Raw genomic sequence first — 27,732 nt, 5'->3', positions numbered from 1 at the left:
TGAGCAGGGACATCTTCAACTCCACCAGGTTGTTCAGAGCCCTGTCCAAACTGACCTTGAATGTTTCCAGGGATATGGCTTCTGCCACCTCTCTGGGCAACCACTAACTAAACTAAACCAGAGCACAGGCTCAGTGCAGACCCTCTGGTAGTAAGGTCTTTTATCATATCAGGAGGTTTTTGGTTTGGGTCTTATGTTGTGATCTGACTGACCAGAACGTAGTGGCAATTACTTGTTTATGGAAATGCTGCCCAGTTTAATGAATATTCTCAAACTTGCTGTCTGTGCATAGCAACTTTCACAACTCATAAAAGGTTAAATAATTTAGACAGATCAGACTGGTATGAAATAGATACGGAATGTGTGCTTTTTATTTGTTTTAAGATAGAGAGCAATTCCTATTTTTGTAGACAGGTGATGACAGATGAGTTTTGTTTGTGCAGTTGCCTCTGGAGAGTTGATATTAAACAAGATAGGGAATTTCCTCCTCCTTTGTTAAAAAAAGTGTTCTGGAATTAAATATTATCTGTATTTTCTGTATGGTTGAATTGCAACATATTATAAAAATTGAGGAAGTTGGCTCCCTGCTGAATGGTTCACAAAGCAGTGACGGAGGCCATCATTTTGTATTCAGTTCCTCAGTGTGACATCTCCAGCATTTTAACAGTTCTGCTCTCTCCTGGCAGTGTAAGCACCAGATTTCAAAAGCCACTTTTTGCAAACCCCACCTTTCAGTGATTATGAATGTGGAGTCTCCTTCTATGGAGATATTTAAAGCCTGGATGCAATCCTGTGCAGCCTGCTCTAGGTGAACCTGCTTTAGCAGGGGGTTGGACTAGATGATCTGCAGAGGTCCCTTCCAACCCCTACTGTTCTATGATTCTACAAATAAGCACTAAATGGAAAACGACAAGCATTTGGGCTGCCCTCTTGTGGGCTCTGGCTTCTTCTGGTGTTCCTTGCTGTGTTTTCCCTCCTGAGCTGGTGCAGAAAACAATGGACATGATGTGGGTGCAAAGCCCAAGGGTTGCTCTCTGTGTGCATGCAGGCTGCCTGCGTCCCGGTGATGCTCAGCAATGGATGGGAGTTGCCGTTCTCGGAAGTGATTGATTGGAACCAAGCTGCCGTCATTGGCGATGAGAGATTGTTATTACAGGTAAGAAAAAGACCCTGGCCTTCAGCAGATCAGTTGATTATTGCTGCTGCCGTCTAAATGGATAGTGAAGATGAATCCAAAAGGTCAGGGCTGTAAAAGAATTTTTATCATGAAGGGATTGTCTGTGTCACAGCAGCTATGAACTCATTTAATATGACATCATTCATTTTTTGACCTGAAGGTCATTCCAGCCACAAGGCCACATTCTTAAATGCAGGAGACTCATTTTTACTAAGACCATGAAATCTCTTCTGATGTGGAGCACCTGGATGCCTCTCTGAGGCAGAGCTGCCCTGGACGTGATGCTGTTGAGAGAGAAGACACTTGAAGGCAGGTTCTGCTCTTGTCCATCAGAAATAGTTTGTCCCACCAGCTCTGGGTGTCTGGCTGGCAGGTACTGAAGGGACTCATCAGAAAAGGCAGGAGTTACCACCTGACAGTTTTGTGGGAAGCAGAATCTGTCCCTTTCCTGATGTTTGGGCCATGTAACATGCTTTCTGGAGGCAGTGTTCATATCGCTTATTGTTAATCTCCTTGAGTTCATGGAAAAAAAGCATGCCAAGAAGTTAGAAATTCCCTGCTCCCATCTACTTCAGTTTTAAATTCAGTAGATTATTTTTTTTGTTTGTTTTCCTAGTGGTTCTTATAGCCTAAATACATTCTGCAAAGTATGTAAATGTTAGGATGTAGATGTTAGGAAAAGGTCTTGAAAATTTTTTTTCCCCAAAGCAGCGTTTGATAAACCACCATGAATCCACCAGATTTGGAACAGCCACTAAGCAACAACCAAGTGTTGGGTTGTTGTTTTTTTTCCTTTGTGATTGAATTTAACTCATTTCCAAAGTTATGAGCTATTGCCATCCATGGACAGAAGCCTTCAAAGATACAGGTGTCTTGGCACCCCAAAAGTGAAAATCTCATTAGATGCCTATATACTTGTCTGAAGATGTAAATATTTGTGAAGAGCTGGCCTAGCAAGCCTTGTGAAATGCTGCCTGTTCTCTTTAATGTAGTACAAGCTGCAAATATAAAAGGGCCATTTGATTTTTGCTTCTGTGGACAGCACATTTTTCTGAGCAAAATTATTTCTCTCTTTAAATAATAATAATTTGCTGGTGTTCATGCTTTCCGGTAACATGCCATTCGTTCTCTTCACAGCTGCTTCCATATTGAACAGCTACTGCGCCGTTATTAACAGTGTTTTTAAAGAGCTGGCAGAGGGCCTGAATGTCTGCTCTGGAAAATGTTTTTGTTATGTTACAGTTTTTCGTTTCCTGTTTGAGAGCAGCTTGGATGTTTTTATTTGCATATTCTCCCCATCATCGTGCTGGGAGAGCTTAATCCAGCCTTTCTGCATTTATTTGTGCAGGGTGGTTTTTCCCTTCCCCCTACTTATTACTAAAGTGACCTTTTATTATGACGTCATCCAGTTCTAATAATTCCAGTGTAATCCCACCAGATAAGTATTAATGCATCATTTTCCCACCTGTCTTTTTGGACTTGTAGATTAATAACTAATAGGCAAATGCAGTTAAATTGGGAGCTCTGATTTTTCTGTCCAGCTGTTGCTGCATGGAGCAGGCACCAAGGCTTTTTTTTAACTTTGGCACTGTGTTTGTGGGCACTCACAGGTGTGGTGTGGTCTGTAAAATCATAACTTCTTGCAGTAACCTTCATAGTCAGAGCAGCCTTCCCTTCATAGTTGAGAATGAGTATTGATTTTATTTCTTGCTCACACACGTATGCACACACACACAAGGTTGCACAAAATGCAGTAAAGTGCTTAAGTTTATGGAAAAAATGCCACTGTGAAGTGACTTTGATCATGTGTTTGCTTTTGTTAATGATCCCAGATGTGATTAATACATATCCACATACAGTCAGTACAGGCAATGTTCATTATACCTCTATTTATTGGAACTTACTGGAAAAGTAATGAAAAGAAAACATATTCACCCCAAAAGATGAAATTTGATGCAGGTATTTACTGCATCATGACATGAATAGTTTTGCAGGGAGTATTTTACCAAAAGCCCTGTATTTTGCCTAAAGGGCCTACAGCAAAGGAACATAAAGTACCATCTTCAATGGTGACCATTTTCTTCTCTTCCACCATGCTCTAGTGCTCACTCTCTCATAAGCTCAAATCCTGTGTTATAGTTAGCAGTGTCTCCAGGATGAATGTCCAAGAGACAAAGGTCTTAGACAGCAAAGATTGTCCCATCTGACACTGCACCCTGCGAAGCCATGGTCCTGCTGGGTCCAGACCTGGATGCAAACAATGCAGTGAAGAATTTACTGATTCTTGTGGAAATTTTTTACATATACATTCTTAAAATAGCTTTTTGTTTTTCCAGAAAAAGGTTTCATGTGAAGTAATTTGATTCAGGAGCATGTGAAAGCAAATAATGATCACTGCCACCTCTTGAATATTTTAGGAATATTCAAAATGTGTTTTGTTCAGGATGGAGGGATATGTGTTGGGGTGCAGGTAAACTTCATGATAAGCTAGGATGTACAAAAAGCAACACACAGCCCAGGTATCAGCTTTTACAACTAACAATTTAGATAAAAGATTTATGAGTGTTTGAAAGCCAGGTGGCCTAATCTGGAATCACAAAAAATGTAGGGGCAAAAGCACAACTCCTAATTCCTAGGAAAAAAATGAACACAAATCAGCAACGTATCCTGGATGCCTTTCCTGTGGTGTGAGAAACCCTTGTAATTGAAGCAAATAGCAGTTAAATTCCCTTGATGATGTCAATTTGAATTGTCCAAGTGGTGTACTGGAGGTCTTGGTCAAGGTCCTGAGTTAAAGAATGACACATATGTACGTTATTTCCCTCCAGTGTTGAAGAGGGACTGGGGAAGAAGAAAGATGTAGTAGAAGTGAAGCCCCCCCTTCCCATCCAGTGAGCACTTACATTTTTTAATGGCAAAGCATTGCAGCAGGACAATTTGGGTTTAAATTGTAAGGCAACTTATACCAGAATTAATATGTTGTTCTAATGGAAAGGGGAAAAAAGCAGCAGTGTTTTTCCTGATGAATAACAGGTGGTGTGGGAGACGTTATTCTTTCCACCCACAGTAATTAGTAAAATTCAATTTGATCCACAGGCTCCCAAAAAGTGGGGTCTTACCTAAGATGTTGCTATGTTTTCCTTAGGGCACTTAGTGTTGCTATGCTGTGGGAAATGCAATTCCAGATCCCTTTCATATACTTTCAAAGTGAGGATTATTGTTGGACTCTCAAGACCCTCAGGTACTGGTCTGTTAAAATACTAGTCCCTGAAGAGCTTTGTGCATGAGGAATGTTTGAAGGAGCTCCTTACTGTGCTTACAGCACAGAGCTGGGAAGGGAAGCGTTTTGCTACCATAAAAAAACCAAACACTGAAGAGAAAGCAGATTAAAAAAATTAATATATTTAGTACCAAAGGTTGTGCCTCATTCATTTCGACATCAAGGCTTTGATTGTTACACAGGCATCTCTGCTGGACAGGAGCACTGAAGCTGTGCAGCTTGCTAATAGAGAAAAGGGCTTGTAGCAGCATATTAATTTGATGAGTTTGCGTTGTTTTCTGAAGCTTCTGACTGTATTACATCTTGTATTACAGATTCCTTCTACAATCAGGTCTATCCATCAGGATAAAATCCTAGCACTTAGACAGCAGACACAGTTCTTGTGGGAGGCTTATTTTTCTTCAGTTGAGAAGATTGTATTGACTACACTAGAGGTGAGTAAAAATTGTCTGGGACCTTGCCGAGCGGCGAGGTTTCTGTACCTGTCCAGCTGCGTCTGTCCTCAACCAGCATTGGACCTTGGTTTTCATGACAGGCAATTGGTCACTGAGAAAAAAATCTTGGCATCTTGATAAGTTTTCCCCCTAAGGAAATACTTTCTTCATTATCAGAATCCACATTAGAAAACTGACATGGTGAAAAATGGGAGCTACCCAACACATGGAAAAGTTGTCATGTGTGATCTTGCCTTTGCAAGGCTTTATGGCTTATGAATCACTATCCTTGTCATTGGTAGTGAATGTGTTTCTTTAAGAAACCTTTCTGGAATTCATTTTGGAAAAAATATTACTGTGAAGTTCTTCCTTGACCATTCCTTAACACTTTGATGCCTTGTGATGAGGCTATCGGTCTTACTGAAGGAAAGGGGGGGGCTTGTAAACCACTGTGTCTTACCTTCACATAGAGGATAAAGGAAAGGTCTGATCATCCTTATAAAATATTAATAAATAATCATAATTAGACTGCTGTTAAACGGGGAGACAGATGATTCAAATGTGGAGAGAATCCTTTCTGAATTCAGAGACAGGAGAGATGAAAGACTCTTCAGAAGCAGGACCTAGGCTACAATTTCAAAAGCAGGTTTCTCTTCTAATTGTTTTTCAATTTTGCACATCAATTTTTGACACACTTTTACCACTCAAAGTGACTCACTTTGTAGGTGCAAATGCATTTGTCTCATGCTAATGCTTCTGCAATTGCATCTGCCTTTGTGAACAGATATAAAGCTCCACATTTCCCGCTGTGCTTTCTTTGCCCTGAAAACTGCAAATGAGTGCTGCTGCCTGCAGTACAGGTTACCTATGGCTGATCTACCTCCAACTGCTGCAAGACAGTTCCTTAGGTTTTTCTGTGCCAGTGAAGAAAAACAGCTAGGGAACATTTTCAGAGCCCCTGGCAAAGCCATCTTTGCAATGCTCTCCTTGCCCTTGGAAGAACATGTCTTCATCTGTGCTGCCTGTTGGGAACTGCTCTGCATCCTCAGATTCCCTGTAAGCACTGATGAGGTAGTGATAATTATCACAGCCGACACCAGGGTTGGACTCACAAGGCTGGCAGACCATGTGCCGCCTCTTGTAGTCTAATTTACCCTTACACAAGTACCCATAAGGACACTCAGGATGCCTCCTGTATCATCTACCCCTTCCCTGCACACACCCTGTTATTGCTGGGGACTGTAAAAGCAGAGGGGTGCACAACTCTCCTTGCTGTGTCTCTCCTGCTTGTGCTGGGGGTGGTCTCGAGGGCATGTAACCTGCAGCCCCCATGGCCTTGGTGACCATTTGCATCAAGCTCCAAAGCTTACAGATGTGTCCTTAGCATTGGCCCATGTTGGAGCAGATGCCCAGGGGACAGCAAAACCTATAATAAAGCTGAAGCAGCTGGGGAAGCAGCAAGCTGGAGTTTCTGCTTGGAGGAGAAACACTAAAGCAAAAATAAAGGTCTTCCTGGAAGGTTTGATTTAATGAAACCAAGTTATGTATGACCAGTGTGGAAGCTCTGTTCTGGGGGTTTTCATTTGTTTGCAAGGATGGTTTTGGTTTGAGGGGGTTTTAGTTTATTTTTTAATTCAGGACTCTCAGAAATTTTTGAGACAGCTACGAGGGATTCTATTCTTATGAACAGATACTTGTTTCGCATTTCAACTTGCCAAGGTAGTCCTGAGTTAACTCTCCTTGGAAAAGGAATAAAACAGTTGAGAGTGATTTTTGGTGTCCAAAATCTGCAAGCAGTATATCCTCTTCTTAAAATCTGATGCCTGGAAGTAAATTCCTGACAAGATTTTTTTTTTTTGTCTGGTGGATGTTATCCATCTTCAGTTGTAACACTTTTGGGTCAGAGTGCTCAGAATAATCACCTGCCTGCTGACTGCAGTGCACCATGTTACGTGTCCATGTGGGAGGATATCAGAGCAGAAGTCTTCACCAACTCAGATGTCTGCAAGGACTTCACAGCTCTCCTCTGCCCTTTATCCTGGACACCTCTGAAAACATTACATCACATTTTGAGATCCTTGATTTTTCTCACAGCATTTGGTGGCCTAAACCAAGCAGCTCAAAATGAGAGATATTAATCGTTTGGCCAGCAACCCCATATTGTAGGCACAGAGGAGCTGCCTAGTGCCATGGGACATGGTGTGGCTTTCATGAGGGCCTTCCCCTGGCTGGCAAGTGTGAGCATTGGAAGCAGTGGGCTGCTGCAGACACCATCAGACACATGCTCCGGTGTATCTTTGCTTTTTCAGCTTGGTTCTCTCTGAAAACAAACCCAAAAAATCCCTAAATCCCTGTGTGGTGCGCTCAGGTCTCTGCTTGGGAAGAGGAGGGGAGAGTGATAGCACAGAGTACAGACAAGAAATGTCTGATGCTTGGCCAGGGCATGTTGAGAAGCAGCAATGATTAAGGCAATATGTGAATGTATTGAAGTGTAAGGATGAGGGAGACAAAAATATTGAACTATTAATGAATTACAAAAAGAAAAGGGAGATCTCACCAGGGATCCTAACCCCTTCCTCCTCTGATTAAACTTCCTGTCATGCCTCATGATTGGAGAAACTGTGTAGCTGCTGTCTGTCTCTGCAATATGTGCAGCACTGTACACTCTGCATTTTAATTGATCGGTCCTCCATGTTATCTTTTTTTATACTTCTCTGTTCTCTTCCTGCCAAGTTGTCTTTCCTCCTCTCCATCATGACAGACAGCTAGGTTTTCTTTATGTAGACCAAGAAAGTGATAAATTAGTCTCCTGTTTGTTAACTGTGATAAATCACAAGGCCAGCACCCCATCCTGGTGCTGGTGAGGTCAGTGTGCCTGGGGTGCAGCGAGGGCACCGGGCCTGCTCCTGCGGGAGCAGCGCTGGCTCGTGTGGGAGCAAGCTCAGGTACCTGCCACCTGTGTCTCCTGCAGCCTGCTTGGTGACCAGCACGATGGAAAACTCCACCCTCTGTGAAAACCTCCTGAGCATGTAAATTTGCAGACTTCTTCTTATCTGATTATGCCCCAGTTCTGAGAAAGCAGGAGGAAGAAGCTGTAATATTTAGGCTTTGTGGTAAACACTCGAAAATAGGTATTGCCTTTGTTTAGTGGCATAACTTGCAGATGGAGAAACAGGCATCATCATCTTTTTTTTTTCCTCTCCCCACTACCATGCAGATCTGACAACTGATACAACTAGCTTTCTAAAAAGAAATATTCAGATGCACTCTTTGTCAGTGATGGAAATACAGTCCTAAGTCTGTTATTCCAAGACCAAAAAAAGACTAAATTAATTAGGCATGAGAGTGAATTATTGCATATTAGTTATGGTAATTGACTGTAGGCAAAAGACAAGCATGAAAACAGCTAACAATTGCCTCAGTTGAGCAGTACATATATCACCACCAGCAGAGGATTGTCTAGCACAACATAACTGGTGTTTTAATGTTTTTTTTGTCAAGGCAATCAAAAATTCCAGGAAAACCACTGCTTGTGGTAACACTTACTCATGTTCTGTATTGACCAAATGTCCAAGAACTCAGCTGCTTACAGACTTTAACTTGTTTAGATTCCAGCAGCTGCTTTTGTTCCTCTTGTGTTTAGTCTCTTTGCTTGCTTTTGGTTTTCCTAGGCTGTGGATGTGTACCTTCTTCAGTTCCATAAATTTTAGGGCAGGAATGACTGACAAGGGATCAGATTTAGTCCAACTTCAGAGCCTTAGAATGTGACCCAGATATGCATATGTTAAGGCCAGAGACATTAGGTTAGGAGAACCAATGTGTTTTGGCACTTGAGCCCTGTGCCATGCATAAACTGCCAATTCTGTGAAATCTCTTTAGGAGGTCCCAGAAGATGAGCTGCAGAAGAAGGCAACGCAATCCTGCTTAGCCAACTTAGGGAAAGATTTTTTCTTCACCATACCACAGCCCTTTGCAGTGTCCCACCACCAGACCTACCAGCCTCTATTGCAAATCTGTAAGAACCTGTGGCCCAGCAGCAGATTGCACTTGGAAAGTTGCATCTTATTTGGAGGCTGAATTTGTCCAGTTATAGCTTGTCAGTCTAGGAGTCACCATGGTTCTTGCCAATATGGTGGTTGATCTGAAGCAACTGTTAGTTGTATAAATACACAGTAATTGTACAGCTCTGTTTTGTTGGGGTTTTTTTGTTTGTGTTTGGTTTTTGGTTTTGTGTTGGTTTGGTTTGGGTTTTTTGTGGCTTGTTGTACTCCAGATGATAAAGTAGATGACCTAACAATCTGTTCTGACCTTAAAAATCTAGGTATCCATGTTTGTGGCCATGTACAGAGACATACAGTAGTTGCCAAAAGATTAAACTGTTAGAGAACTGAGATGTGGAATCAGTGATGTATCCAAATGCTAATATCCCTTTATAATTAAGCAAAAATGAATAATTAGTGCAGCCTGATTTGCTGAAAGTCTGTGTGGTTTTGAATGCTCTCATTATCTCAAAATAATACCTAGCTTTGTAATGCTATCCTCAAATAATTATCTTCTGTGAGTTTTGGGTAGTAACACTGACAATGAACTAATCAGGCTTACAACTCCTAAGATACTCTAATAGACAAAATATTTGACTTGCAATACAAAATGCAGTGAGTTGCAAGTTCCCCATGTCCAGAGATACTAATGAGGTGCTCTGAAACCTATTGCACCAAGCCTGAACTGCTGAAGTGGTGTCAAAGTGTGCAGGTTCTGTGTCATTGTAAGAGAGATTAAGCAGGAAAGTCTAGTAATTTGTTTGCCTCAGCTTTTTGCAATATGGGAGATGATTCCAATCAGCTGGAGTTTCTGAAGCTTCTTCCAGTGGCTGTTACAGTCTATTTAAAAATCATCACCTCTCTTGTTTTCCAGATTATTCAGGACAGAATATTTAAGCACATATCACGCAACAGCTTAATATGGAACAAACATCCTGGAGGGTTATTTGTACTGCCACAGTATTCCTCATATCTGGGAGATTTTCCTTACTACTATGCTAATCTTGGTGAGTGAATCCATGCTGTAATCTAGTGGTATTTGGAATTTCTAGTGGAAATCTGGAATTTCATCCTTGAGTAGTTTCTGCCACCTGGCTTACCATTAATTTCTAGTTAATGATGCTTTTAATTTATCCTGGCTCAGTGTTCCCTGCTTACTGCATCACATACCTCTCGCTTGCAAAGATTGTTTTAAAAAAAATCTATTTCACTTTGTACTTTTCAGTTGTCAGTAACTAATGCCTGAGTTGCTGACCCATTTGTGGCCTGAGGGAGCAGTAGAGGAATAGCCTTTTCCTTTCTTTGTTTATTTGTGCCTGGCAAATTGGAAAAGTGGTAATTTACCCATGACACTTGTTATTGAAGTGCATGGTTGGTATAGATTTATTGTCCATACCGTGTGTCTTCATATGGATCCCACTAGAAGGAACGAACAAGGCTTGGGATTGTGGGTTTCTCCTGAGGGGGAGCTTAAACTATGAGTTCTGCAGGGGAATGTGCCTGGAAGCTGAAGTGATCCTGCCTACCAGACTTCTGCTACTTTTGGCTCAGCCTGTGCCATCCCACTTGTGTGGATCTGTACTGCTCACCTGCTAAAAATTCACAGTTACCATGTTAAAAAGGGAGAAGGTTTCTGTGGGAATTTTGATGAAAAATGACAATGACCCCACACAGATGAATTTAGATGAGACTGAGAGCAGTAATGAAGGGTAGATGCCAGTAGGATCTGTTATTTTAGGCAGAAAAGGAAATCATGGCAAGACAAAAATACCCGAATGGAGGGCAAGGATGCAAGCAGAATTATCATCTCAGGAGGTAATTGGAGATGAATGTGGATGGGGATCAACCCAGAAAGAGCAAAAATCTGACAGAGGCTTTAATGGAACTGAGGAAACTGAGAAAGCTTCTGGAAATTTTGCAGATAATCTGTAGAAAACATCAAGCATTCAGTGTCAGGCAGCAGAACAGAACCCATGTCAAGAAAGACATTTTGTTGAACAAACTAGATGTCAATATTATCTGTGGGACAAACTGCATGAAAGAAAGAGATTGCAGGACATATGTGGGAATAGTGAGTAAGAAAAGGCAGTAATTGTGTTGGAGTCAGGGATTTCAAAGGGTGTGGGTGTTAAGGGGAAGTGTGATCTCTGAAGCATCTGGTATCCTAGTATTGGAGAACAGAGGTGGCCTAAAAAAACATGGCAAGTTTTGCATTAAGTGCAGATTATTTTTCCGTCTCCAGAGTCCTTTAATCTGTACTAACCAGGGCAATTTTGTCTTTACTTAACACATATCTCTTCACTTCAGGTCTGAAGCCTCTTCCCACGTTCACTGCCGTTATCCACGCGGTAACTCCCCTGGTTTCCCAATCTCAGCCTGTGCTGAAACTCCTGGTTGCTGTAGCCAAGTCCCAGTACTGTGCACAGGTAAGCAGTGCATCAAAACTGTTATCCTAGGAGTGAAGAGCCTACTGACTTTAGATCTTCTCAATCCTGTTTCAAACCCCTGCTTCAATTCCGACATTCGTTTCTCTGAGATTTCTACTATCTGCACGTACGGGAAACAAAAATTCTGAGTATAGTGTGAATGGAATAAAGACAGTAATTTGTTTCATGAGGCAGATCAAATAATGACTACACTTTAAAGAGCAGGAGTGTGCATGCTGCAACCTGCAAAAGGATGTCTGTGCCTCAAGAGCCCCTATGTGATCTTCCTTCCTCCTGCTGGGGCTCTTAGTTTCAGCAACAACAGGATTTGGGCTTCTCTAAAAGAAACCCTGGGGAGTTCAGTAGGAGCACCCTCTTGCAGTGGAGTGTCACAAGTGGCTTAGCCTTTTGTGAGAGCCAAAGTAAATCAATTACATCTGTGTGACCTGGCCTAGATACAGACTTCCTGAGTTGCTGTCCAGCCTATATTTGCCTGAGAGGATGTATATTGTAAATAACCAGGATGGGCAAAATTACTGTAGGAAGCATTCTTTTTATACAGATTTGTATCAGTGTTGTTGGTTTTGAAATTCCTAACTTGAATTTAATATTTCTGTCTGGAGAACTGAGTCCGTAGGGTTTGGACTGCATCGCCACAAAGGTCTCTGATCATGGTCCAATACTCTCTTTCAGATTATTGTTTTATGGAATTGTGATAAACCTCTCCCAGCCAAACACCGCTGGCCTGCCACTTCTGTGCCTGTCATAGTCATTGAAGGAGAAAGCAAGGTAGGTGGAGAGAAACATTGTAAAAGATGGGGTGTATTCTCCAGTGGGACCAGAATTTATTTTTCCAGCTACTTTGGTGAAAGCTTTGTAGTTCCCAACAGTGTGACAGCTCCTTTCTATTCCTTGACCCTTTGTACCAGCTTGGTCACAGATTCTTGTTTCATGCACGAGACCCTGTGCTCTCAGAAATCATCAGCACGGCAATTAGTGCCATGAATCTGAGATTGACCGGTGATCCCCAGCTTTGAAATGTGGCCCCAAGAGTAGGTAGTGCTGACCCCATCTTTGAAGATTTCTGTTGCTTGGCGCGTCCATGACAGCAATGATACAGCTGGATTCATTGATTTTGAGCAGTCAGGTGCAAGACTTGGGGTCAGCTGTGTACTCAAAAGCAGAGGAAGAGATAAGAATGCATGGTGTTAACCCACTATTGGAAAGTACCCTCCTCATGGCCTTGCAGGGTCCTGCTGCCAGTGATGGGATCCCACCACCAAAATATGTAAGGGACAAGGAACACTTGCATGTTATCTCTTGCTGTGCCACACACTTGTTTGCTTCCACTTCTACAGAGGTGAAACAAACACCACACAGATGAGAAAAGAGGCCTTTTTTTAACTCCATACTGAAGTGGATGATTCCTTCCCAAAGGCAGGCCTGAGAGAAGCAAGGCTTCTTGCTTCTAAACTCTGACTGAGCAGATCTGGGCTGGTCCCCTCTGCAATATCTGTAGGCTGGCTCATGAGCTCTGCCTTTGCAAAGGGAACTTTTAGTTGCTTTGGCTGTACAATCCTGTTTCAGATTTATAGTCCTGTCTGTGCTCTTTTCCCCCAGTCACCTTAACAAGGGGAAAGCAAGAGCCCTGCCAAGTTGGCAGCTAATGGCTCTTGCCTGAGTTAGCCTGTAAACAGTATCAGGAGAGTTGCTGCAGGCTAAGAAAGGCTGTAGTGATCTCTGAGTCTTTTGAACATTGTGGGGTTTTTTTTCTTTCTTTCTGGAAAACTTGCAGAGGTGAGGTCGAGGAGAAAATCTCTGACCAGCTCTACAGTGTTTGTAGAAATTGGCCCTAGGTACTGTTTAGATTACAAATGAATCTCCTGAGTACACAAAGGTGTGTTTATAGTGGACAGTCTCCTCCCTTTAATATCCCATCATATTCCAAGTGACTTCTTGCACGGAAAAGCTGTTTGTTTGGACAAAGCTTGCAGAGCCAGAGCAGAGTAATTCAAAGGTTGCACAAAGGAACTGCTTTTCATCTTCAGACTTAACTGAAGTGTACTGGCAGGCACAGTTACTCAGTACAAGTGAGCACAGAGGTCTGCCTCTACCTGACCTTCATTCTTCCCCATGAAATCAAGTCATATTATCACACCCGCTTTACAGAAGGGAGCTTTAACTTAAAACAAAACAAAACAAAAAAACCCACAAAAAATAATTTATAAAACCCAAAACAAAACAAAGAAAAAAAAAAACCAACAAAACCCTGTGTAGTCCCAACTGTTTTACTATTTGACAATTTTATATAGTCTGTAAAAGAGCTGGGGTGAGAATGCCAGTTTTCTGCTGACTGCTTGCTCTGCTTTCCTTGTGTAAGCAAAACAAAGCTATCAACCTCTGCTAGACCTCACAGCCACCACCTCCCCAGACCAAGGCTGTCACAGCAATGTAGGGACACTCTGCAGACAGACACCATGAACCTCCTGATTCTAAAGACCGAGCTTTCTCTGAATCAAGGCCTAGATTTAGGGACGTGCTCCCACACAGGTTGCAGGGGCTGCAGAACCAATCATGTCCATTATGAGGGATGTGTAAAACTTCTCCATGTTCCTGTTTCCATGCACTGATTTCCTCTTACTGGGCCTGATTTTTGTAGTGTTTTCTTGGCATAATAAATTGGAAAAGAAGTATATTAGTGAGCCAGGATAATTTTCCTAACAAATAAGGGAAACAAATAGTGTTGTCTACTTGTTGTTATTTATCAGTTCTCAAAAGATGCAAACTTGTCTGCTAAAGAAACCATATGGATTCTTATTTCTTGCTGTTGTCTTTTTGATCCCACTTTCCCATCTATTTCCCGTTGCTTTGAGAAGTGCCCTGCCATAGTTTTAAAAAGCTGATTCTGCGTATAGATTATATATGTATATAGTTAAATCACTTAAGAATGTGACTCTTTAAAAGGCTGCAATACCAATTTAATTCTTGATGCAGGTGAAACTCAACTGATATGCATGTTCTTTAGCATGTTCTCCTTTTCTGATGGAGAATGTTGTGCCATTTGGCAGCAGCAACCTGTGGATACACTGTTGCACAGAGATGAAGCTGTACCACTTTACAGGGAAACCACCCTGCTAGCATGGCGTCCTTCACACAAAGCCTGGACTGCTTGGCTTCTCAGCTGCATAACTTTTTGAACGCTGCAAAGTCCTTCTCAGCTTTCATCATCTTTGATCCTCACACCCTGCAGGAGAGCAGAGGGACAGTCTCAGTTACCAGGAAATATGTACTTCCTAAAGAAGCTGTAGGTACATCTAGTTCTCAATATGGACCATTGCAGCTTGTCACAAAAGTAAAGCAGCCTGCTCCAAAGGAGGTCTGCTCAGAAATTTCTTCTCAGGTAGAAGGTGTAGGCTGACTACTGGGGTGACAAACATGACAACCTTTCACTCAAGTTGAAGGGTCCTTTCCATCAGTGATGTGTAATGTTCCTCAGACAAGAGGAAATAAAAGTGAGAAATAAAATGGAGCATTTCTGCTGGAAATTAGTCCTTGAAGTGATTTTTTTAATCTCTTCTTCCTGCCTTGGATACCCACAGGTTATGAGCAGTCGCTTCCTACCCTACGACAACATAGTGACAGATGCAGTGCTAAGCCTGGATGAGGACACTGTGCTTTCAACCACCGAGGTAAGGGTCTCTGTCATCTTGGGAGTCTGCTTGACTCTGCTTCATCCTGAGCACAGCAGATAGTCTCCTCACTTGGATTTGCCAGTGAGCAAATATTATAAGATTTCCTGCTGCACTCCTCAGATTTAATGCATGGCACTTGTTTCAGCAACCCTTCCACTGCCTGCCATCAGAGGAGCTTCTCGCCCTGGTTAATTGGCTCATCATTAGCATATGGTCCTTCCGTTCTTTATTATTTTAGTAACAGAGCTGCAGGCGGGTGTAGGCAGCCAAGAGCAGTCACTTCCAATACTCTGTTCTCACTTCTCTGATTGAGGTAGCTTTTTCCCCCCACATTATCAGTAGGTGGGGAAGGAAGAGGTGTCAGCAGCAGGGCATGGCTGTCTCTCCAAAAGACAATGTTGCCACCCTAATGCAGGATTTCACTGAGGAATGCTCTCACCATTGTGTTGCCCCATAAATTTGGAGATCTTTGCTGCTTTAAATGCTGGAGTGTTTGTGCCAAGAGCAAGATAACGCTAAGAAAAGAAAAATACTGTAGAAAACCAATTTTTATAACTGGGATGAGTATTGATTTCTGCAGCCTCTTCCTGGGAACCACAGGGGAAACTGATGACAGTTTATATAGAGTGCAATATTTGGGAAATACATTATTAATGATGGCCATGGAATAGCCTGAAAAACTCGATTTTCTTCTGTTTTCCCTGTTTTTTTATCCTGTGTTCCTGGCCATTCCCTTCTCCTCACTTCACCTTTGATGCTTTTTATCAGTGATGGGGATCTCTCACTGGTGGCACCGCTGCTTATGTGTCAGTGAAGAAATGCCCAACATTAGTCACTAGTCACTGCTATATACCCTAAGATGTCACTGAGTTTATTCTAAATGGATGAGATTGCAACTGCTTTTCTCCCCAGCATGGATTTGTTGTGCTCTGGTTAGACTGCTCCATAAGGAGGCACACTAGGCCTCTTCTGCTGCACAGACGGAAGCACTAGTTGACACTGAACCTGTTTGATACCAAGGTTACACCTTGGTAGTTTCTCCTGCATGAGGAAGAGTACAGCAGCTGCCAAAGCGCTTGTGTGCAAAGCCCTGCACAGACAAAAAAAACCCAAACCAAAACAAAAAACAATAAAAGGTGCTTATCCTAGGTCTGGAGTTCCTAAGCAGGTTGCTGCTCAGGATGTAGGGCCCTGTCTCAGCTGACCTTGGGGCCATGATAGGACCTTTCAGGGACTTCATTGCACTGGGATGGTATTTACAGCAATCCATGAGGATCTGGGACTTCGGTTTGTTTTGCCTGGTATTTAGCCATCATCCAAAACTTGGAGTCATTCAGGCTTCTGAAACTCATGTAAAATAAATAGTGTTTCTCCTTCAGCTTGGCATGTTTTACCCCAAACATTCTGAAATGCAAATATTTGTTGTTGTGTGACACAACATACACATTTCTTGGTGGTTTCTTCCCTCCTGTGAGCAGCTTGCAACTGATCGTGCATGTCTGCACAGTGTGGGTGTTGGCTCTACGAGGCCCATGGCCCCTGTGCTGCAGAGAGAACCAGTTGGCCAGCCGTTGCTAGAACCTACCTTGCAGCTTTGGCATGGCCCTGCCAGGGGCAGTGGCTCTCTTTGGTGGCTCTCTGAAAAACTGGGGCTTTTCTGTTGCTTCACTTCCCTCGTCATATGACTTACACAAAGAAAAAGCACATTGAAACACTGACATGGAACACATGGTGTGGTGTGAACTTCCCCTGAAACTGGCTGCTCATGGGTGGTTGTTGTGGCACAGTTTCATGGCCCAGAGAAGGCAATTTCAAAACATGGTCAAACATGATCACATTCCTCCTGGGAGGAGCAGCCACCAGGCACATCCTGCGTTCTGTCCAGCTCCAGCACACTAAAGGTTTTCTGTTCACAACAGAATGGTGCATAATTCCTCTGATGAGAGAAGCAGTGTCACATGCCCAGAAGGATGTTTGCGTGGGAAGCAATTAGAAACCAGCACAGGTCAGAAGTGGTATAGGAGCTTAAGAGTCTTGCAGCCTTGTTGGCGTTTCCTGCTGATCATCAATTAAATGCTGATCAATTAAATAGGATGAAGACTGGGTTTTTTTTTTAATAAAAGGAGTTTTCTCTTAGGATGGTTGCTTTAGTGCATCTCCCTGGTAAAAGGACAGATACTTGAAAGCACAAGTGAGGACACAGAGTGCATCTGTTTTGTTATTTATTTAAGTTTGAGATTCTCAGACTTCTCGAAAGAAAACAGATGTCACATTTTATGGGAAAGGCCTTTACAGGGAAAAAAAACCTTTCAGTTCTTTCATGTGGTATTGATTTGGATGAGATCAGAACTATCACAATGGCAACTTGTTGGTGCACACTGTCTTTCTAGTTGGCCTCAGATTCCTTGAAACAGCTTGAAAGAAAATAACCAGTTCCTAACTGTGTTCCAGTACGTGTGACTCTTCTGTTTCATAAAAAAAACTTGTAAATGAGAGAAATCTGACAGTAATCAAACAAAATGTGGCTGTTCTTAGAGCTTTTCTTTATCTAACCTCTACACCTTTGGCTTTGGATGAGTTCTTGGAAGGTTTTTTTTGCATTTTTGAGTAAAGTTTTAGGTTCCTCTGTGTACTGGAGGGAACTTGGAGTGCAGTGCAGAAATACAGCCCTTTTTTTCTTAGGTTTAACTGGGACAATTAGAATTTACTCTAACTCCAAAAGTTTGGTCTAGCTGTAGCTCCAAAACCTAAGTTGAAGTGAAGGGACTGCCAACTGCCATACAACTTCACAGTGATAAAAATCTTTCCGTATGTATTTTTACCAAACTCCTTTCAGGTCTAGTGCTGATGTACCTTCTGCAAACTACTCCAATCATCCTTTTCCTAATGTTTCCTAATACTTGTTTGGTGGGATTAAAATAGTTACAGCAAGACAATAAAATGAAAAGAAAAACATGATTGCCAGCATTTGATATCTTCTTGTGGCTCATACAGTATCAGGCATTTTTCTTAAACCTAAAGCCATTTAACTACATGGGAATCTTGTCTTCCTTTTCATTAAGCTATACGTTTAACCCTCATGGTCATGTAGACAGTCATAGAAGTATGACCTACATGTACCTTAAAGGCTCAAAATGGGTGGAAAATATAAAATGACTCGCATCGATTACCTGTTTTAATCTTACTGAGCCACCCTTATCATTTAAGGGGTGTTTCACTCCTGATTTTCCAAGCTTCATGTTGACACTACTGAAATGGTAGGTGAGGTGCACAAAATGCTCAGTTTACCACAAAGCTATTACCAGTCTATATTGCATCTAAGTATAAAGGCATGCATCTTCACTCATTCTTTCTGTAACTTGAAAAGGTTTGATATGTAAAGGGCAAACTTGAAAATGTTAATGTAATGCTGTGATGCTCCAGACTCCCTTTAACAGGAACCATTAAAATGTGCATAATTATAGGGCAAAATGTCAAGCAGTCAGCTTAATTTACTGATGAATACATAGAATTAATGTTTTGCAACAGTTCCAAGATTTTGAATTACGAATTAGTGGCAAGGTAATATTTTGTTTTGTTGACATTTGTTGAAACAGTTTGGGTATTCATTTGGCCTGTACCTTTGTCCACAGGTGGATTTTGCTTTTACAGTTTGGCAGAGTTTTCCGGAGAGGATTGTAGGGTACCCTGCTCGCAGTCACTTCTGGGACAACACTAAGGAGAGGTGGGGGTATACCTCCAAATGGACTAATGACTATTCCATGGTATTGACAGGAGCTGCTATTTACCACAAGTAAGAACCTAAAGCACCTACTGTCCTCCTTCTGTATGAAACAAAATAGTAAGAGGAGGTGGGGGCATTGAAGAACATTCTTCCTGAGAGGGAATCACAGAATCATAGAATGGTTAAGGTTGGAAGGGACCTTAAAGATCATCAGGTTCCAACCTCCCTGCTATGAGCAGGGACACCTCACACTAGACCAGACTGTACAAAAACAAAAAACTGGAAAGATAATAAATGGGTCTGCTTTTGATGGGGTAATAGTTTAAGTTCTTGGTTTAGCTCTGGGGATCTGGTAATCATTATTGCGCTGGTTGGGTCTCTTTGAAGTCACTTGTATTCTGAGGCAGTTGGGCTTCTCTTTTTAACGTCAGGAATTACACACTTCAAAGAGTTCCCAAATTCATTAAGCTGCTCAGCTGAATGGCCTGTAGCACAGCAGAAAGGAGGTTACTTCCAGACCAACTCTGGGTATGTGTTGGCTGGCAGCTACAGACTACAAAGTCTTCTGGCTACTCTAGAACTGTAGTACAGCAGGCACATCACAGATGAGCATATTGCAGCATATTGGAGAAAAGCCCCCTCGTTAGAACTTCAGCAGACCAAAGAGCTCTCTAGATTTTAGGAGAAAGTTGCTAAATTCTGGATATCTAGTCCACATCCCCACAAAGGAGGAAAGAGACCATAGGGGATGATATAGGCCTAAAGGAGAATAATTTCAGCAATAAGGACAGTTAATATCCAGTTTAATAGAGTTCTCTCCAGCTGAAGGGTTTTGAAAGAAGAGGTGAAGGATGAATTCATCAGTGTTGTCTATCACATTATAGCAATGTGGTGGTCTCTTTCCTGCTCCTCCATTGTCTTCATACTGAGGTCTGCATTATTTATTTCAACCCAGTTACAAAAAAGACATGTTTTCTTTCTCCATTAGCACTATTTACTGACTTGATGAAATACTGGTGTGTTCTCCCTTCTTGTTGAAAGATGAAACCAAAGAACAGAAATAGTATATCCAGAATTGAGTACCAAACTTGCATCTCAACTGAGATAGAAATTGCCTGGAGTTTGTAATCCCTGAAAGTCCAGTGACTTGTATTAATAATACTGCTGTTGGTTTCCAGATATTATCACTACCTGTACACTCATTACCTGCCTGCCAGCCTAAAGAATATGGTGGACCAACTGGCCAATTGTGAGGACATTCTAATGAACTTTTTGGTGTCAGCCGTGACAAAATTGCCTCCAATCAAAGTAACACAGAAAAAACAGTATAAGGAGACCATGATGGGACAGGTGTGTATCCACAGCATGTTGTAGCAGTTGGGATATATTGATAATATAATGGTTTGACTTCAGCGTTAGGCTTACAGAATGATATAATTCTCTCCAGTTTTTTGCAGTTTTTAGTTTAGCAGAACTGTAAATAGACTTTAGATATACTTCTTATACTGGAAAAAAAAAAGCCCAAAGGAGAAATGGCAAACATCTACTGTAGATGTCAGCATCTCTTCATAGTTTTATCACGCAGTGTTATTCATGGTGATCCCAAATTCATGGAAATGAAGATTGTGGTGACTGAATTTCAATGAAACTACAGTTTTCTAATAAAATATTCTAGACCTAAGACCAAGTCATGGAATGCTAGAAGCAGAAGTAAACTCTAGAAAGGCTTTCTGGTTTTAATTATTAATTAATAGAATGTACCAGGCCATCCCTGTGCCGTTTTAAAGTATATAGTGTTTTTCAAGCATGGACATCAGACTGTCACAACAGGTAATTTGTGATACTCAATAATTTTTTCCCACAAGGAACATTTGATCCCACAGTGACACCATCACTCACTAGCAGCCATGTAATAGTTGCTTTAGAGACTCTTCCAGCTACTGGATAAGCACTCTGTCATTGCAGAGGTGGATATACCTCCTAGTAACAGGGAAACGTGGTAACCTAGGGCACTTTTCCTCCTGCCCTGTGTGAAGGAGCAATGTGAATAGCAAGCCCTGCAAGACCTGCAGGTCCTAAACAACCTCCCATCAGTGCTGCCACCGTGTCTGTGATCTGTGCTACAAACAGTGCCGTGATTTCTAGGGGCCCTCATATATTCCACTATTAGCATTATTTGGCTCTTTGAGGAGTGGCCATGCCAGGTTTTGGACTGCCTTATCTGCATGCCACTGCACTTTCATCTGAGATATAGGTAGCATTCAGCAATTCTGACTGTTCTGGGAACCCAGACAACCTTCTGTGAACAAGAAGGTGCCATCCAGAAGATATCTATTACTTCTAGTTTGAGCTTCACCTCTCCACAGGGCCATGCTTTGGCTGTTTCTCAAAGTCTGAACATTCATTTTTCTTTTTATAGTGCAAGTGACTTGAGTCAGCCATGAACTACAACTCTCCCCTAAAGACAAGTTGTTCCTGCAGCTTTGGAAAATGTAATGGGCCATGTTCATAATTCCTTGAAAGACAAATAAAAAATTAACATAGCCTCCTTGTTGTGACAGAGATTAATAGTTGTATGGAAATTCACAGTTAATGGCCAGAATGACTGCAATCATCCTCTAGCAACAACCTTTATCTTGCTGTTTAGTGGCTTGGTACAATCAAGAGTCTGTAATCAATGCACATTATAACCTACCACTTGAGCTAAACTGGACAGGCTGTGGAAAAAGATCAAGTCTGATATCCCATTCACTTGGCAAGTCCCTGACTTTATCAGTTTCTTCGCATTTTAATTAACACACTTTGAGTTTATGAATTGATATTTGTTTTTAAAGTGTAGTGGAAGCATAAGTACTATACAGAGATGCATGAGAAGTGGCACAAAGCAAAACTTAGGTTATTGGCATTCATACTTCATCTGAAATAATAGTTTTATTATGTTTATACATGTAGTTTAGGTACAGATAGAGAATATCAACTGCTTCAGAGCTGTTAGGGCCTTATTTTTCCAGAGGTGCTGGGTTTCTGGGACTTCCATAGGAATTACAGCAGCTCTGAACTTTGAAAAATCAGGCGACAGTATTTTACATGTATGTATGCAAAGTCTTTTCCTCAGGTCAGAGTTTAACATGATGTAATGTGGAATTTCAGTTCATTGTCCATAAGACAGTACTGTCTTTTGCACTGGCCTCTACCAGGGGGATTCCTGGAAGCATCCTGTTTTTCTCTGCAAGACATCTACCCACATGAGTAATGCCAAGCACGTAAAGACTTCTGCTGAGTCAGTTACAAGCTGGTTGAAATTACTCATGTATACATTTCTGCAGATCTGGACTGCAGAAGTGTGTTTTTGACCTGAGAAACCCTAGTACCTGTGGTGTGTTTTCCTCCGATGTCTGAAGGCCATGGGCAGCAGCTTGCCACAGATGTGCACCTCCAGTGTGAAGTGATGGCCTTCTTGTCTTCCCTGGTGGTTTTTAAAGGCTTTTTTTTTACCTCTGAAATAGATTGAGGGTTTAAAAAAAACAAGATGGTGAGGGACGGAGTGAAGTAGCATCAGAGTCTGGGAGGCTTGCTCATGCATGTCATGCTCTGGTCAGGCTGGCTCATGGTCCAAGCCAGGCAGTTTGAAAGCCAGGAATGGCCAGCTCACCCTCGGTGGCTGCCGCTGCGGGCAGGGTGTCCTTCCCCTGGTTTGACCCCCCCCAGCCGAGCACATTCCGCAGAGCCAGGCGCTCTCAGGCCTCCCTCAGCGCTCAGCAGCACGGCGGCCGTGGCACCCTCCCTTCCCCAGCGTTTTGTCACGGCCAGTGTCTGATTTCTGCTCTCCTCTCCCCGCAGACGTCCCGGGCCTCGCGCTGGGCCGATCCCGACCACTTCGCCCAGCGGCAGAGCTGCATGAACACTTTCGCCAGCTGGTTTGGCTATATGCCGCTGATCCACTCTCAGATGAGGCTCGACCCTGTCCTCTTCAAAGACCAGGTCTCCATCCTGAGGAAGAAGTACCGAGACATTGAACGGCTCTGAGGAGCGCTGCTGAGGGGACCGAGCCACCCCAGCCCCACATGGAGCCAGACTGTGCCGCGACATCCAGAGCCCGGCCCCCGGGAGTGGCGGCTGGCACGGCCCTGCTCCAGACTAGGTCGTGTACAGTTTCATTATGGAACATTAAATAATTATTTTTGAAATGATTGCTATGCAGGTTTAAACTTTTTTAATGATCAAAAACAAAAACAAAAAAAAAAACCTATTAAAACCAGAGTTCTTTCTTTAATCAAAATTGTGTTGGTTGTGAATATTTCAAAGCTGCCGTTTCTTTCTTTCATGTATTTGATTGTCATTGCAATTTTCATTCATTTTCCTCTGCAAAGTTAAATGGTTGAATTGCATGGAGAGAAAATGCAACAGGTTCAGGAACAAAGTGAGCACAAGCAGGAAAGAACTGAGGTATTCATGTTTCCCATTTACTGCTGACTTTTCAATTATTTTTTTTCCTCAGTTTTCCCCAAGCCAGTAGCAGCCACTATGGCAAAACACCTTTGGATAGATGGAAAACTGGAGACCCCCAAAAAAGCCAGATGAAATTATATATCCTCCTGCTTGGGGACCCCATTCTTAAATGCAATCAGCCTTAGCCTTGAAGGGGGTAGGAACACTGCTGCCAAGGAGCAAACCAGTGATGAGGAGCAAACCAGTGACGAGGAGCACAGAGAGGGCTTCGTGCACAGCAGGGCTGTGATGCCAGTTGTGTATTCGGGTAGGAGAGGGGCATCCAGAACTGCCCTGCCATGGGTGAGCACCACAGGGGTGGTCAACATGAGACACAGCCTGCCTGAGTCCCTGCTGCCCAGGGACACTGGTTCCACTTTTCCACAGCAGCTATATTTCTAGAAATAGCTTTGTTCTGAGGGCAAAAGAGTTGTTGGGGAAAGAAAGCACATTAGTGCTCATGATGCAGGAATTTGGCTGTAGAAAATTGGTTCGTAAGAAATCAAAGCATGGACTATTTTTTTTTTTAAGTGCATATAGGTGGAGAAATTTCCCGTTGGAGGTCTGACACCTGAAGTAAAGTGCATGCTCAGACACTGGGTACTGGTGGCAGCAGGTGCTCCAGGGCGTACTTGGGGCTGGGAGATAACTCAGACAAAAACCTGCCCCTGAAATACCAGCATTTCTCGCACTCAGAAATGTTTTTTTTTATATTTCAAATGGATGTGTTTTCATTTCTCTGTAGTAATTTGCTTATTTATGTGTACCTTTCAATCGAAGAATGAGAACAAAAGCAGTGATTTGGGTCAGGAAGATACCATTCCAGTTCACTAAGAAAATAAGCACTTAAAAAATGTTTTGAACTCTCACATTTTGATTAGGTGCGTTTAGGGTGCTCTGTAACAATCATCACCCCTGAGACCTCTGTGAAAGTCACAGTGGAAGGGCTTAGTTCTGATACCCAAGAGACCAGCAAGCCATTCTATACCTCATTCCTGCATAAACAGATGGTCCATTAGGAGGGATGAAGAGTCGCTGAAGTGATAGGAAGAGTGGACCAGGATTATCACTAGTTTCATTCAAGCTCAGGCACTGTTTTTTTTTGTGCAGCTTTAAGCAACTCCCATTACTGAGACATGTCTCAGTTCCCTCATTTGTAAAAGTAATAGTTATTGGTTGTACAGGGAATACTGTGATGAGTAAATAATTTTTCTTGCTGGTAAGATCAGAACCCCTAAATGGAAAGTTGCTTTGAAAGTGCAAAGTACATATAGCTAGGTGTTTGTATGCAACTTGACATGTAAAGACCTGCAAAGAATGCTTTGCTTTGTGTATGTACTGCCATATTTGAACACAGCACAGTGAGTTAGGGCAGAAACATCAGGATCCTGACATTTTGTGTTAAATCTGAACCAAATCTTTAAAGGAATCTGCCAAAAACGTGTGAGACTGCAGCTAGTGACCTAGGCTGCTGAAAGGAAGAGGTGCCACTTTTCCTCCCACATCCACCCAGTCACACCTCGCAATTCCTGCCGTGCTGCTGCCCATCAGATGCTTCTGTGAGCCCATTCAGCTCTTTAAAATTGAGGAAAACTGGTGACTAATTGGATTTTTGAAATGCCTTTTTAGAGAGTTAAATCAGCACACGGAGAGATGTGTAAAAAAGGCAAGAGTAGGTAGGCAGGACTAGAGAGGGAATGGCAGCATGTTTATGCTCCTGTCGTAGGGTGAGCTGCTAATTCAGCTCCCCACTTCCCATAAAAACCTGAACCTCACTTCCCTTTGCTCTCAGATCTGTGTTTGCTGATCGATGGGGGAGGGTTTGATTTTCCAGAGTGAATGGGTCAGTAACTCCCATGCTGCTTTCTTCTCTTAGAGATGAGGCAGCTCTTTCAGGGCTTCAGGAACAGGTCCTTCTCCTTAGACTCAGGTTTTGGAGAATGTCTCAAACACGATGAGCTTGGCAGGGCTCATGTTTCACTCGTGTCCCTGTTCGCAGGTGAGCATTTGAATGTGTCCACAGGAGTATCTGCAGCTCTGGGAAGCAGTTAGTGGTCTGTAGGCAGCAAGAGGAGCCAGAGAGAGGGAAAGAGGGGACCCTACAAAAGCAAGAATTACGATTCTGCTTGGATTTTAGTTAATGCCATTTTGGGGCATGTGGGATTGGGTTTTTAGTTTAATAAAAGGGAGTAGCTGACCATTTTTAGAGTGCAGCAAGTCAGGCCAAGCTTTTAAGCTGTTTGACATTCTGTTACCATCACTTTTCTGGGGCAGCTGTGCTAAAGCTCTTTCTCAGTGTGATTCCAGGCCCTTTCTGTTTACAGATTGCTAATTAAACAAGTAACAATGAAAGGCTTAGCTGCAGAAGGGATGTGGATAGGTAGGAGAGTTTCTCTTTGCAGCAGTTACCCAGGCATAGCCGTCTCTCTAGGAAAGAATGTGCCTCATGGCTGGGCTCAAGAGCGGCTGTCGGTCTCCGTGTCCATGGCCTGGGGACCCAGGGGAAGAGCTGGACTCAAGTCCAGCTTAGACATTTGGGGAGTTTTGCTCAATGTGGACGTTATCAACCAATGCTCCTAAGGACACTAGACATGCTTCCAAGCCTCCCCTGTCTATCTGTGTTAGATAGAGCTGTGTTGTTTCTTTAGTGAATGAAATCACCCTTTTATCACACCCTATGTGTGAGTTAATGGTTCTTTATTGCTTTTTTTTCTTCTCCCTCCCCCTTAATTCAGATGGTGCTGAAACAAGGTTCACTCCTTGTTGCTCCTTTTGTATTTTTTTTTTTATTATTATTTTTCTTTAACAGCAGGCTATGTTAGCCTTTACTTTACAGGTACTTGAATGCCTGATGACTTGACTGAGTGTTGACTCGTGGCCTTTCGTAAAGGTTACTAACCTTAATTTAATCAGGGGTGAGATGGATGGATGAATGTGAATAGATCCATGCCATTAAAAGAATAAAAGTAGGCATTAGAGGTAGGGAGACCTTACAAATTTTCAATTGAATTTAGTAAAGAAAAAAAACAAACATTCTCAGTTATAATTTGAGATCTCCTGTTGGAGGAGGGTTTCATAATGAGAAAAACACGACACAAAAATTGGAGCAAGCTTCCAAGACAGAAAGTGCCTGGCTCCCCTTGCATTCCCTTGGGCCTGTACAAGATTTTATTTGCCCTCTTTCTATTTTGTGAAAAACTCTATAATTATTGCCATAACATTTCCTAGACGTGAATGTTTAAGCTTTGTAACAATTTCATAGTGAACACACTGGTGTGCTAATAATGCATGGCTATTGAGTGCTTTGATCTTTTCCATCAGAAAGCATCATGGATTTGATCAATTTCAGGTTGCAATTTCTTTTTTAGAGGCAACTTTGACAAATAAATTAGTCTTTCACCAATGAGCGCCTTTTAAAATAGCTCATTTACCAAAAGATGTTATTTGGAGAATGGAAGTAATCATTTGACACTGAAGCAATGAAAGAAACAGCTAGAAGTAGACTTGGATTTTTTAACAGTCTTACATTTACATTTCCAGTGTCAAATGCAGTGTCCTCCTCTTCCTCTATCCCCCCCGTAGCAAAACTAAAGGTCTACTCAGTGTTTTGTCATCACATCTGTATTAATTTGCAACAATGTTATTAGTTCCCCCCACTTAAACATCCTTTTACCACTTGGGGTGCATTGGTCTTCTGCTCTGTTTTCCCAGGCTGGCTCTTCTGGGCTTCAGCAGGATTTGATGGGGATGGGCCTGGGTTCTTCTCAGAAGGGACCTGTCCCATGCAGGGTCTTATGGTGTCTGCTGGAAATAAAACTGCATCTTCCAAAATTTTTTTACCTCTCACCCTTGTTTAAAGCTAAGTCAAGCTGGCCTTTATACCACTATTTTAACATCTTCACACACATTTTTTAAGTTGGAGTTGAATTAGGGGGAGTTACAGCACTCATCAGATGCTTTTGGATGCTCCCTCCCACCCTTTCATGATGTTTTTAGTGACTATTTCACAGTGGATTAGTGATGATCCAATGGGCCTTGCGACCTTGTACATAATCCTGTATATTTATTTTGAGAGAAAATATGTATAGTGGTTGGATGATGAGAATGGAAACCTGAAATGGGAATTCTTAGGTGGGCAAATGTAAAGCAAAAAAGCAAACACAAAATACAATCTTATTTTGTATAAAATGTACATTTTTGAGAAAAATTTTCTAATGCATTACCAACGTTTTCATAGTGCTGCCACATCTTTTTTAAAGTGTTTCTCCCTCTTTGTTTGACTATTGACAACATGGTGCAATTAAACCTAAAGCAAGTGTGTGAGTGAGAGAAAAAGAGAGAATGAGAAGTTAAAAAGCCATATAATTTGGTTTACTTCATTAACCTGTATAACATCATAGGTTTACCATCTAAGATAGGTTGTTTTTTATAGATAGTGTCACCAAAGACTTTTTTTCTTCAGATTTATTTT

The 27,732-nt window shown here is 42.1% G+C and overlaps 1 protein-coding gene across 1 annotated transcript in view; it reads left to right on the top strand.

The window, feature by feature from the left end:
- EXT1 (exostosin glycosyltransferase 1) overlaps window positions 1-23,052 on the top strand; it is a 178,266-nt gene extending 155,214 nt beyond the window's left edge. Inside the window, exons 3-11 of the mRNA XM_051609790.1 lie at window positions 1,049-1,156; window positions 4,772-4,891; window positions 9,806-9,938; window positions 11,239-11,357; window positions 12,051-12,146; window positions 14,957-15,046; window positions 18,682-18,842; window positions 19,952-20,123; window positions 22,614-23,052. Coding sequence (XP_051465750.1) covers window positions 1,049-1,156; window positions 4,772-4,891; window positions 9,806-9,938; window positions 11,239-11,357; window positions 12,051-12,146; window positions 14,957-15,046; window positions 18,682-18,842; window positions 19,952-20,123; window positions 22,614-22,799 — 1,185 coding nt within the window. The 3' untranslated portion in view covers window positions 22,800-23,052. The remainder of the gene's footprint in view (window positions 1-1,048; window positions 1,157-4,771; window positions 4,892-9,805; window positions 9,939-11,238; window positions 11,358-12,050; window positions 12,147-14,956; window positions 15,047-18,681; window positions 18,843-19,951; window positions 20,124-22,613) is intronic.
- Window positions 23,053-27,732: the final 4,680 nt, after the last annotated feature.

Source organism: Apus apus, chromosome 2 (genome assembly GCF_020740795.1).
Source record: "Apus apus isolate bApuApu2 chromosome 2, bApuApu2.pri.cur, whole genome shotgun sequence".
Classification (NCBI taxonomy): Eukaryota; Metazoa; Chordata; class Aves; order Apodiformes; family Apodidae; genus Apus; species Apus apus.
This window is presented reverse-complemented; position numbering and strand designations above follow the sequence as displayed.